General features: G+C 37.9%; 1 protein-coding gene across 1 annotated transcript in view; it reads right to left on the bottom strand.

Annotated features, from left to right (window-relative positions):
• The window catches only part of PIEZO2 (piezo type mechanosensitive ion channel component 2), a 427,523-nt gene that overhangs the window by 96,735 nt on the left and 316,919 nt on the right, over nt 1-13,869 (bottom strand). Inside the window, 6 exon segments of the mRNA XM_067547859.1 lie at nt 195-418; nt 763-795; nt 4,184-4,225; nt 8,110-8,283; nt 11,891-12,039; nt 12,939-13,168. Coding sequence (XP_067403960.1) covers nt 195-418; nt 763-795; nt 4,184-4,225; nt 8,110-8,283; nt 11,891-12,039; nt 12,939-13,168 — 852 coding nt within the window.

Genomic DNA, 13,869 nt, shown 5'->3' on the forward strand with positions numbered 1-13,869 from the left:
CTAAGAGATTGCATCATGTTGAATAATTAACAAGTAGCCATCTGCTCAATCCAGACTACTTTGGCAAAGACTCTAGTCAAAATTAAAAGGAAAACATAATGTTATCTAAAGGAAGTTGAGCTTGTCAAGGATGAACACCTACAATTGTAGTTAGATAAAATTAGCAAGGGCAATATTAGAAACTCACAGCCTACCTGAAGTTTCTTCTACCTCTGATTCATCCTCCTCCTCCTCTTCCTCATCTTCCTCTCCCTCCTCTTCTTTCTCTTTTTCTTCCCCACCTTTCTCTCCCTCCCCATTTCTCTCTTCCATTTCCTCATCACCATGCTCTTGTAGCTTTTCATCCTCTTCCTTTTCATTACTGGCAGTTAAGTTCATCATGGTTATGTCAGGAAGACTTCCATCTTGGTGCACCAGTCTGTTGATGAATAATGAGGTGTCAGTAAACTGAGCAATATTGGTATCAAGAACAATTTTTTTCAAGCAGTATAATTTAAAAAAAACGAACAGTGCACGTACAAATGCCATTGAACTGGAAATGTTAATGATTCTGATACTTTCTGCAAACAAACACTGCAAACTGAGTCAGAATGTATTAGTAATTATTTCTCACTCAGATGCTAGTGATCAGTTAGTAATGAGTGGTTTTGACACCTAAACTTGACATTTTCCCCATTGGAGAAAATGGTCAGAGTTTAAGATGTAGAAGCATGAAATGACCCTCTGAGAGAGCAAGCATTTCATTACTTCATGGGGACTTACTCATTGTGGTGGTTTGGTATTTTTTTCTTGAGGCTGCTCAAAGTAATTGAAACAGAAAGAAAAAGGGAAATGAGAACAGAGGGGTTATAAAAGAAGTCAGCGATAATAAATACATCATGCTACTTAACTACTAAAGCATTCTCCTACTCCATCTGCAGCAGCCTTCTGATGTCAAGAACATGCATCATAGCATTAACAGAGCATTAAAGAATGACAGAATCAGAGCACAGATGGAAAGTGTGCAATATAACTATGCTAGAACTAAGTGATAAAAAGGATGCATACCCTCCCATGCTTTTTATAATGCAACTGAATTGTCACAGGTAAGCTATACAATTCATATTTTGAATACATTTTCAACTTTTTGAAATGGAAATATGCAACTAGGTAGTCAAGGAACATGTTCGTTTCAGAGGTGTACTGCCAACTGCAGATTCAGAAAAAGGATAGCAAAAATTCCATGGCCACTGCTTCAACAATATCATGTCATTTAATTCTGGGAAGGCCTTCACATTCTCTCTCTTTTCTAAAACTTTCAGAGGTCATATCTCGAATCCCAAGCCATGTCTGAATGAATCATTTAGCAAAGTCAAATGTATAGAAAGCTGAAATACACAGCATGCAAACTATGTATATTTAACATGGAAATTATATTAATGATAAATCTTTTGAGACATTCTGACATTTAAACTCTTCTATTATCTTTATTAATTTTGTCTTCTCTTCATAAAAAAAGCAATCACTCATCTTCTATGACAAAAGATTTCAGCCTAATACAAAACTCACCAATTCATTTTGCTTTTCACATCTATTGACACAACATACAAATTGGAGACTGACTGCAACCAAAACCGTAGATCCCAACACCTCTGAACTTTGTGGACATTCAGATTAGGGTCTAGAATGGAACTGAATTACTAGCCTATAGCTGTCTAATGGATTTAAATCTGGATCCAAACTTCCCCAAACTCTGGGAAAATCTGTATACGGAACAGAGTCATGCAGCTCAGACTCATCTCTAACACAGACTCTTCTGATATTAACATGTTATTCTTGTCTTTTTTTACTGCCAGATCCTGCACACACCTCTCAGCATAGTGCTTACTATCATGAATAGTTCCTTTTGGATGAGACTACTCCAAGTAGCATGCTGTTTGGCAGGAAGTGTATGCAAGATCAAGTCCCGAACCATTTAGCTACAGTATTAAATATAGCATAATTAGGAATGTTATAAAACATCTACTGTATTCTTTATTTAGTAATTATTTTTAATATGCTAAAGTATTATTTCATTTTTATTTACAATATGATGTGCTGACATATTATTCAATTTTATTAATTTTAGACAACAATCCCTAAAACTTTTAACTGCTTTTTAGTGTAGAAAACTGAAAATCCAGAAATGCCTATTTACTCTATACAATGTATTTCAAAGCATTACTTATAAAACATTAACAGCAAAGCATGAGCTGTCAAAGCAACAGTCAAACAAGCAAAAGCATCTTTCAAATGACTGAGACTTGCAATTTCTTCAAGTTGCGAGTTTAAATGGCTTAAATAAGGGAAAGGTTACAGAAAACTAGCTAATAGATCCTCAAGTAGGAAATTAATTGCATGCCAATTATTGAAAGGCAGAAAAGGTATAATACATAACACTGTTTTAATGCAATAGCCAGTCCAAAACATATCATCTTACAAAGTATACCTATGAAAATGATTACCAAGAAAAACACCATGGAATATGATCTGAATCTGATGCTCATTAATCTCATGATGACTAAATCTTTAATAGCTACTGTATTACAATTGCACTGTCTACTGAAAATAGATATTGCCTCAAGATATTTTCTTTTAGGAATAAGCAAGAGTATAGATAGATACTAAGGGTACTTGCTTCAAGCTGCACTCTAGACATATCCATATAGGCCCCAATTCAGCAAGATATTTAAGCATGCCTAATTTTAGGCATCTGAATAGTCCCACAGATTACTGAGTTGAATGGGACTACTCATTGCTGAAAGTTAGGTATGTGCTCAAACGGCTTGCTGAATCAGGGCCATATTTAACTAAGTTTCATATATTTACTAGAGCTGAGTGAATAATTAATAGCGAATAACTTGTTTGCCACAGTTCTGACTCAGGCTTGTTGTGAATTTTCTGCCAACAATTTATGTTTTTCTTAAAATTCACTTGTTCAGATTTATTTGCCAAATAATCTGTTAACAACGCTTGGTCTGTAGAATATTCCTGAGCCATCCACTGTAAGTATTCAATATTCAAAATTTAAGCTATTAGTTTTGAATGGAGACACAGCTCACATGGCATCTTTTCTGTTCCCTGACCGGATGGGTGTAACTGTAACAATTGAGTTTCTGGCATGGATGCTCAAATTTACAAGTTCAGGATTTATTTTCTGTGGATAATGCTTAATATTACTTACAATTTACTATTTCTGTGGCTATTTCTGCCAGTGAACTCATTCACCACAGCTTGGATTTTTAAAGGCACCTAAGGAGGTCAGGTGCCAAGACCCATCCTCCTCTGAGAACCCCAGCCTAAAATATTTACTGCCTGTGCACACAAAAGGGGCACAAGCACAGGATAAGACGATTAATTTTTCATTTGAGCAAATATTCACAGAAAACTTACTGAGGTATTTGCCCAGCTTTTATGGTTATGTTCAGGAATAACAAAACCACACTGCACTCTTATTTTCTTACCCTAAGAAAAAAACTTTATATTCTAAAGATTGAAAGGAATCTTGCTTATGGAAATATTTTTAAAACCTAATTTTATAAAGGCATGATAATATAAGTTTTTTTGGTTCAGATTCTGTAGCATTCAAGTCAGTACACTGCTTAACTGGTGCAGAAGGTGCAGCATTGAGTGGTTTCAATGTATTGTTGTTCTATTTTTGTCTACACTTCTATTCCTTTGTAAACAAGAAAGCTGACCAGAAGGCACAAACTCTTTTTTTTTGTTTTTTCAGAAAAATACTTGTGCATATAACTTCTTTCACTCTCAAATGCATTTTCTGAGGTGCTTCTGAGGTAAGTAGGTGTGTGGATATGGACATGTACACATGCATACACGTACAAAAGGTTGCTATATCAGCCTCCTGAATTAATTCTGTTAACTGCAGCCAATTGCAAATAGTATTGGCTATGCCTTTACTGAGCTTGAATGAAATTTAAGAGAAGAATCTCAGTTGAGGAGACAATTCACAGCTTCTAAATCCATGTGGCAGATGTGTTAACCACTAAACCATCTGGTGGGTTTAGAAGACTAAACATTGTCATCTTTGCTTATTTCACAGTACTGCAAAGCGTGAGTGATTTTAGTTTCAAGGAAGTGAAGAAGTAGCAAACAAATTAAAGTACATTTTTTAAGAAAAGGAAAGGAAACACTGAAGAATACCCACCTATTTATTATTAGATAAACACGACCATTGACTTTAGCATGGCTACGAGGTAAGAGATGAAAGCGCAAGAATGCATGCGATGGCAATGGAGAAATGAGTTAAAGAGACAAAAGAGGAAACTGTTAAACAGGAATGAATGTACTTTATCTATTATAGAGGCAAGCATTTTCACAATGAGACACTAAGTTTAAAAACTTATTACAAATCTTGCAGTGAAAAAGGCTAGGAAGCCAAAAGATACAATAGCATTACTAAGCAGCAAGCAATTTCAGCTAGGAGGACTGTAGATAAATCTCAGGGACCCCAAAAATGTGAGAACAGATTTTACTCTTTAACTTAATTTCATATTTGTCACATACAATATTGTATTTTTTAAAAAAGAATAAGAAATGGACTTTCTGCTTCTTTCAACCGAAATATATCTATTTAAGGTACTTACACAGTGTCCTTAATTGCACTATCTGAGCACCTTCCAGTCTTTAATGTATGTATCTCCACAATACCCGTATGGAATCAGGAAAATAGTTTGCCCAAGGTAACAAAGATAGCCTTGACAGAGCAGCGAATTTGGGAACTTTGGTCCCAAAGAAGTACTTTAACCACTCGATCACGGTTCCTCTCACTTGAATATACTATTCAACAGTCCAATTCTGCCACCTTTAGAAATACTCACAAGACTTACTCCATGAGTTATATCCATCATGCCAGGTTCTACCATTGTTCCTTCTGGTAGAACCTTTGTCTGACACTCATTGTGCCATCTTTACTCATGTTGAATAGTACCTTACTCCACAAAAAGCTCCAGTGATTTCAATGAATTTTAGTTTCAAACTAAGACATCAGTTCAGGAAAGCATTCCTGTTCAGGACAGAATTTAAGAATGGGTTTAACTTAAAATGTGTCCTTAAATCCCATTGACTACAATAGGAATTAAGCACCTACTTAAGGGTATGTCTATACTGAGAGTGGCAAAGTCACCACCATCAGATCGACCTTTCTGGATCGATTGAGAATTCAGTGAAGACCCGCTCAATCGATCCAGAAGTCGACGCTGTTAAACTGCCCCCTCAAGTGGCGCAGTGCAGTGAAGATGCCGCGCAGAAGGGAAGCACAGCAATCAACGGAAGTTAAGCAAGCTACTCTGCGCAGCTTGCGTATTTCCTGTCAACTGCCGCTGAATCACCAGGTAAGTGTAGACCAGGCCTAAGTGTTTTCATGAACTGGGACATAAGATAAATTTAACAAATTTCTCTATGAAAATGACAATCTCCAGTGTTGTACACATATTGATAATAAAGATTTGTCTTCCTGTAGCAATCAGTTGATACAACACAGATCAAATTAATAGAAGTAGCATAAAACACAAATCACAGGTACAACACGTGGTGCTAAGTCACTAAACCCTTTTAAAATAAAATGAATGAATGAATGCTTGTTGCCTTGATAGCTTTGTAATAGTCAGACCTTGTTATTGTACATATCTACTTTTCATACGTTTTTCTGTATCATAACATCTTAATTTTCTTCACAACCAGGTTTTTACTGCCGTCAGCACTACCAGACCAGTATCGGTAGCTGTGCCAAATCAAGATGCATCTTATTCTGCCTCATGTACCATGAACAAAATTGATAACTAAATTCTGGTTCCAGAAGCCTTAGAATTAGCGTCAACAGACACCTGGCTCTGACAACACACTGTGTCAAGTAGGAAGAAGAAAACTGGATTTTCAAATATCAGATTGTGTTTATGTTAATTATTGTGGTAAAAAGGAGAAAACTTGCTTTGATTTGTGAATAGGACAGGCGTGCTATGAGAGTCACTGATGAAGAAATAGGATGTATGTGACAATTATGGGTTTCAAAATAATGTAAAAAAAATAAATGTCACTTTTAGAAAACAGTTTTAAAATATCTAATTTATAATTTAGGAATTGCTCATAATCCAGTCCCAAAGCTACATATCTGACATAAAAACTGTATTGCATTAGCATGAAACAAGAGATAATATAACAATATATATTCTTTCTTTACCATTTTAATAAAACAAAGTCCTAAAATGCTGACTGTTATTACTAAATCAATTTCTAGTATCAGGGACCTTAGATCCTAGAGTACAAGGATATTTTCATTGACTTAAAATGAAAATCCACACACTGTAACCTTCCTGTTTACTTTTTTCTGATATTGGTACACTCTGACTTTGATTGTTCTGCTTTCAACAAGACATTGGCAGCACTTAGTGTCGATTTTTACCTCTGACTCCACATTTTTGGGCAATTACATTGGTTTTCCTCATGTCAGCATTTGAAGACCTACATTATTTTATTTCCCTACATATAGCAATGGCATCAATAGCAGAGGATGCAAAGGCAACAGTTTTGCAGGCAGCAAATGTTGCAGCAGGAGTGGGATTGTTTCAGGCAGTTCTCTTATTTTGTGTTTTTGGAGCCCATGCTGGAAGCTGTTTCTTTGTTACTGAACACTGTTTAGAGTGCTCAGTCTACAGTAAAGTTTGTGCAGTTACCATATGCTGTACCAGGCCCCCAAAATGACAGTCCCATAGCCCAGGTAAAACTGCTACTCAAATGCAGTCATCAAATTGGGCCCAGATTCCAGTGCACAGTTACATGGTACAGAGAAGTACTTTTAATTGACTATCATGCACCTTCTGCTGCACAAAGAACCTGCAGTACAAAAGAAGGTTCACACACAGATTATCTCAAGAGTGCCTTGAGTTTACCATATGATTTACTGCTTTGCTAACATTAAAAAAAGAAAAGAACGAAGAAGAAAAAGATGTTTGGAAAAGCAAATAAAGAAAAGACTGTTAGGAATTTATCAACGTTTTACAATCCATTTAAAACATATATTAAAAAATTTTGCTCACGCATGTTGAAAAAGTAGAGCTTATTCCAAATGCAATGCTGTGTATGAACACAAACATACCTGTAGTGTATCCTACTGCATATGTATGCTGTACATTTAAGTATAAACATATGTATACCACATATCTGATCGTGATTACCAGAGACATTCCTTTATTTCCTAAATTTCAAGCCATTAAACAAATTAGACAAAATTCTCAGCTGGCATAGATTTGGTATTGCTCCATAATTCATTTATGGCACAATGCAGTTTTCCCAAGTTCATGTCACTAAAAATACCATTGTGTCACACATCACTGCATGTTATATTTAGAATGCAAATGTTTTATTTCAGACTAACCTACCAAAATACCATCTAAAGCACTTTGCTACTTCACAAAAATAACAGTCAAATCCATTTCTAACACAAGGCCCTTTTGATTTCTGATACTTTTGTAATAGGATGGCAGCACAAATTTGCTTTTGTGCAGGAAAATCTGTACATTTTTAACACTGTTTAAGATAATTCCATTAAATATCTGAAAGTGGAGGGGCTGAGAGAATCAATAGTCTACCATGCATTTTGATGAGCTTGCTTAATTGCCTAGTGAGCTGTCACACTATGTAGGCCAACATTTTCAAATGTGACCAGTGATTTAATTTTTGTTGGCTCAGTTTGAGACACCTTATTAAAGGAGCCTGATTATCACAGGGCAAATGTGCAGCACTTTTAAAAAATCAGACCTCTTGAATGTGTTTCAAATTGGGAACTCCAAATCAACAGTCACTTTGAAAATTTTCCTTATTATTGTCATGATTTTTAAAAAGCACATGTGGCACTTAGGCATCTAATGCCCATTGAAAGTCTGTGAGCATTAAGTGGCTTTTGAAAATCTACCCCAGAGTCTAAAACTCAATGCATGTGTGCGCAGGAAGGGGTGTTAACCAATGGGTCCTAAAAAGGACAAACAACATTTCATGCAAAGCAAGCTGTTAGAAGACAGTAGAAAAACTGTACTATCTTATGGACAACTAGTAGCTTTGTTTACTTTGCTTGTTTACCTGTAAATAGTGTTGTCCTGTTTGCTGGTTACAGCTTTCAAGTCAGTGAGCTGGAGGAAACGGTCATGAAAGTAATGAAGGTGTAATATACACACCAATAAGAAAGAGGTTGGGATAAAGATACGTGTGAACAGCTCAGCCACAGAAAAACGTTTTAAACCAAGATCCTCTAGTCTGAAAAATAAAAGAAGTAATTAAGTCACCAGCTCAAAATAAACAGCATTTCTCCCTTATAACATGAGATGGACAGTTGCAAAATGGTACAGTAAGAAAGCTGATTGTACTTGCTATGTATCTTTTTATCTTTTCATTTTTCTGGGCAAAAGGTAAAAACAATGCAAATGTACAGTACCTTATCTTTTAAAAGTATGAGACACTAAATGAGCAGTATCATTATCACTATCACAACATTTGTGGATTTGATTTCTTTTTATATCAAATGTTTTCAACACAGTATTTCATCAAAGTCAGCTTTTCCAGTGCCTACCCAATAACTATATTGTTACTATATTATAGATGATGGAAAGCAATAAAAGATGTTTTTTCTACTTCGAAAATATAGTTTACAGGGATCCTATATAAGATGGCAGCTTTGGGATATATCTGTTGTTTCAGGAAGTTTTGGTTTGGGTTTTTTGTTTTTATTTCTTTTGTTTTGTTTTTGTTACAGCCTTTAAGTTTATTTTTCAAGTACGGTTATGCTCTCTCTTTAACAGAAGGTCTGAACTTCTCAAATTCTGAAGCATATTTTTTAATATATATTACTTTGATCTCTGACAAAAAGGATCACAATCCCCTGCTGAATTTGAAATACTCTCCTAATGAAAAAGACCACTGTAGGCGGTATTATCGGGGGCTAATTAGAGGGACGCAAAAAGGTTTCAGAGGACACCTCCACTAGTCTACTATGTAGTTGGAAGTAGGGCTGGCATTACCAGGCAGAAAAGGTGGTCACCTAGTGCAACCAAATAGCAGGGACAGCAAAACATACAGTGACATTGTTGTGTGGGTGGCTGTAGACTTGGAGGGGCAGATGTTTGCTTGTGTGCCTAGGAGAGCAGAATCCCAAAAGTCAACCATGGTTGGAGAAGGTTTCCCAACATTTTTTCTATTATAATGATGAATGAGGTCAAAGGGTGCAAAAGGTCACCATTTCTCTTATGTCAAAACTAATGTGAGCTTCAAGTTCACAAATTGTTCACAAAGAACAATTGTGACACCCTGACATCTGCTAGGAGAGTAATAAGGACAGATAATCAGGAAGTTTTTGGAGAGTATTGCGGACAACTTCCTGGTGCAAGTGCTGGGCCATGCTACAAGGGGCCATGCTCCTCTTGACCTTCTGCTCACAAAGAGGGAAAAATTGGTAGGGGAAGTAGAAGTAGGTGGTAACCCAGGCAGAAGTTACCATGAGATGGTCGAGTTCAGGATCCTGACAAAAGGAAGAAAGGAGAACAGCAGGATACGGACCTTGAACTTCAGAAAAGCAGACTTTGACTCCCTCAGGGAGCTGATGGGCAGGATCCCCTGGGAGGCTAATATGAGGGGGGAAAGGAGTCCAAGAGAGATGGCTGTATTTTAAAGAAACCTTATTGACGGTGCAGGAACAAACCATCCAGATGTGCAGGATGAATAGCAAATAGGGCAGGTGACTAGCTTGGCTTAACAAAGAAGTCTTCAGTAAGCTTAAACACAAAAAGGAAGCTTACAAGAAGTAGAAGCTTGGATAGATGACTAGCAAGGAGTATAAAAATACTGCTCAAGCATGCAGGAGTGAAATCAGGAAGGCGAAAGCACAATTGGAGTTGCAGCTAGCATGGGACATAAGGGTAACAAGAAGGCTTTCTACAAGTATGTTAGCAACAAGAAGGTGGTCAGGGAAAGTGTGGGCCCCTTACAGAATGGGGGAGGCAACCTAGTGACAAATGATTTGGAAAAAGTTGAAGTACTCAATGCTTTTTTTGCCTCTGTCTTCACAGACAAGATCAACTCCAAGATTACTGCACTGGGTAGCACAGAATGGGGAGGAGGTGAGCAGCCCTCAGTGCTGAAAGAACAGGTTCAGGACTATTTAGAAAGACTGGACATACACAAGTCCATGGGTCCGGATGCAATGCATCCAAGGGTACTGTGATAGTTGGCTGATGTGATTGCAGAGCCATTGGCCATTATCTTTGAAAAATTGTGGCAACTGGGGGAGGTCCTGGATGATTGGAAAAAGGCAAATATATTGTCCATCTTCAAAAAAGGGAAGAAGGAGGAACCCAGGAATTACAGATCAGTCAGCTTCACCTCAATCCCTGGAAAAATCATGGAGCAGGTCCTCAAGGAATCCATTTTAAGGCACTTGGAAGAAAGGAAGGTGATTACAGTCAGCATGGATTCACCTAAGGCAAGTCATGCCTGACCAACATGACCAATCATGCCTGATTGCCTTCTATGATGAGATGACTGGCTCTGTGGATGTGGTGAAATGGTGGATGTGATATACCTTGATTTTAGCAAAGCTTTTGATACAGTCTCCCACAGTATTTTTATCAGCAAGTTAAAGAAGTATAGGCTGGATGAATGGACTGTAAGATGGATAGAAAGCTGGCTAGATCATCAGGCTCAACGGGTCGTGATCAACGGCTCGATGTCTAGTTGGCAGCCAGTAACAAGTGGAATGCCCCAGGGATCGGTGCTGGGACAGATTTTGTTCAACATCTTCTTTAATGATCTGGAAGATGGGGTGAATTGCATTCGCAGCAAGTTTGAAAATGACACTAAGCTGGGGGAAGTGGTAGATTCACTGGAGGATAGGGATAGGATACAGAGTGACTTAGACAAATTGGAAGATTGGGCTAAAAAAAATCTGATGAGGTTCAACAAAGACAAGTGCAGAGTCTTGTACTTAGGACAGAAGAATCCCATGCACTGCAACAGACTAGGGACCAACTGGCTAGACAGCAGTTCTACAGAAAAGGAACCTCGGGATTACAGTGGACAAGAAGCTGGATAGGAGTCAACAGTGTGCCCTTATTGCCAACAAGGCTAACGTCATATTGGGCTCCATTTGTAGAAGCATTGCCGGCAGATCGAGGGAAGTGATTATTCTCCTCTGTTCAGCACTGGTGAGGCCAAATTTGGAGTATTGTGTCCAGTTTTGGGCCCTCCACTACAGAAAAGATGTGGACAAATTGGAGAGAGTCTAACAGAGGGCAACAAAAATGATTAGGGGGCTGAAGTATAAGACTTATGAGGAGAGACTGAAGAAACTGGGCTTGTTTAATCTGTAGAAGAGAAGAATGGGAGGGGATTTGATAGCAGCCTTTAAGTACCTGAAAGGGGGTTCCAGGATGAAGCTAAGCTGTTCTTAATGGTAGTAGATGACAGAACTTGGAACAATGGTCTCAAGTTGCAGTGGGGAAGGTCTAGGTTGGATATTAGAAAAAACTTTTTCACTAGGAGGGTGGTGAAGCACTGGAATGGGTTACCTAGGGAGGTGGTGGAATCTCCATCTTTAGCGGTTTTTAAGATATGGTTTGACAAAGCCCTATCTGGGATGATTGCGGTTGATCCTACTTTGAGCAGGGGGTTGGTCTAGATGACCTCATGAGGTCCCTTTCAACCCTAATCTTCTGCAATTCTATGAAAATCTCAGCTTTTTCACCATGAAAATTTGCAAAGCTAAACTGGGGAGTTTCCTGCAGACCTATTCAAAATCTTTGTAATGATATGAAAGAACATCACCAGCCGTATGCTTGCGCACAATAAGTCCAAATTAATTGAAAATACTCACTTTTCTTCATCGAGCCCTGTCATGTTCATCCACAAGCGAGAAAATGATTCAAACTGATATGTATAGATGAAGATAAGCACCAGCATAGTGTAGACAACCACTGACATCCAAAAATATTTTAGGATTCGCCTCCACCATTCATAGTGCACCTGGGAACCAGCCATTGAAGATGGTAAGGCAAACAGATCCAGAGTGGAAGAATCCACCAAACTGTTTATATTCCTATGCAGGCAGGTCGAGATAAAAATATAATCCTTCTCTCTAAACTAATAGAACTATTTTATTCTTGACATGGAATCTTAACTTTCATTGGTATTTATCAGATATATGTCCATGTATCAAAGTGAGAATCAGCCTCTATAGTAGTGTGTTTGTCTTGTGGTCTATAGCTAAGCAATGGAAAAGTGGCCATTATCAGCAATCAAACAAAAACTCAGGCAGTTATAATGTAAAGATCACCAGTATTCCTAAATTCAGTTAGGGATGGTTAAACTGGTCTGGATAAAACAATCATGCTTAATCTTAATCTAAATTTCCAACAAACCCCAACTTGATCCATTTTTAGTTAACTTTTTTCATCTTCCCCCCATGTTTATGTAAACTCTGTTATTCCAGGTTCCAGACAGGATCAGAAGGAAAAAAAGTCAGAAATCTCATGAAACAACGTGTTCTCATGAGATGCAGAAATTAGTTCTGCAGACCCAAAAGGATTAGAGTAGTTTATTATTAGTAGTATTTTTTAAATAACTTATTTCTAGGGTGCCCCTCAACATAGAATCTGGGTATTCATCAGCCAAGCATCCAAATGTTTGGGTGTTTATCCAAACTACAACTTTTAAAATGTTGCCTGTCTCTCCATCAGTCAATTTACTGAGGTTTAATAGAATCAAAACTCTTCAAATGGTCTATGCTGTTGGAACTAGTGACAGAAGAAATATACAGTAGATTAAATTATTAAATTCAGCTCTCAGTTGCATTAGTGCTAAGTCAAAGAGGATGCACCAGTGTAACCAAAGGAAGAATTTTGCTTAGTATCACTGTTATTTACCTGGTACAGGGCCACGCAGAAGAGGAAGAGCATCATGTAAATGATTTTGTACATGACAATTCTACCCTCAAAGCTGACGAAGAAGAACATTCCTCCGCAGACATAAATCCAGTACTTAATGAACATGGCCATCACCAAGTTCCCCAGGACTTTCATAATGTCCTGTTCATCCTCATCTTCTTCATCTGCTTCCTCTGTCACTTCCCCTTGCCCTTCTTGCAGTTCCTCTTCTGCAAAGACACAAATCAAGTTATGTTGCCCCCAACCTATTTATAGGATCTTTTATTGTAATTGTAATCACACTGAGGTAAAACATAAAAGCTTTATGTAGGACATGGAAGTGTATGCAGAAATTTACCAAGGATACATTTAGATGCATGTCTCAGTTGACTTTATAATCTCTGCTTCTGATTAAGGGAGAAGATTTATCAGAAAGCTCCAGAGAATATTGGCCATGCATTTCCTTCTAAAACATGTTATTTTCTCCTCTACAATTCAACAGTAGTATCTTCAAGTATGTCCAAGACTAGGTTCCTAGTTGGTAAATGTACTCACGCTGAACACCTTTCCAAAAATCTGAGGGACAGATTCTCTTGTCCACTAAGGATATTTTGTGCTGGGTAAGCAGCAGAAAGTGTCTTTAAAATAGCTGGAGATGGCCAGTAATGTATTCCCTCACACAGATGAACTCTCTGTCACCTTGTAAGCCACTTGTGCCCACCCCCACCATAAGGGGAGGGGACTTTTGAGGGGCATTTTGGAAGTTGGGGCAGGAGAAGGCATGCTGTGGCAAAGTTTCATGGTCCTCTATCGGAATATGGTCTGTAGCTTAATTTGCTTTGACTTCCACTAGGGAAGGGTGGCCAAAGGTCAGGAAATCCACCGCCTCCTTGTGAACACCACTTTCCACTTTGCCGAAGTTGCACTGAGA

Source organism: Emydura macquarii, unplaced genomic scaffold (genome assembly GCF_026122565.2).
Source record: "Emydura macquarii macquarii isolate MOO-44397 ecotype Brisbane River unplaced genomic scaffold, CSIRO-AGI_Emac_v2 contig_212, whole genome shotgun sequence".
NCBI classification, from domain to species: domain Eukaryota; kingdom Metazoa; phylum Chordata; order Testudines; family Chelidae; genus Emydura; species Emydura macquarii.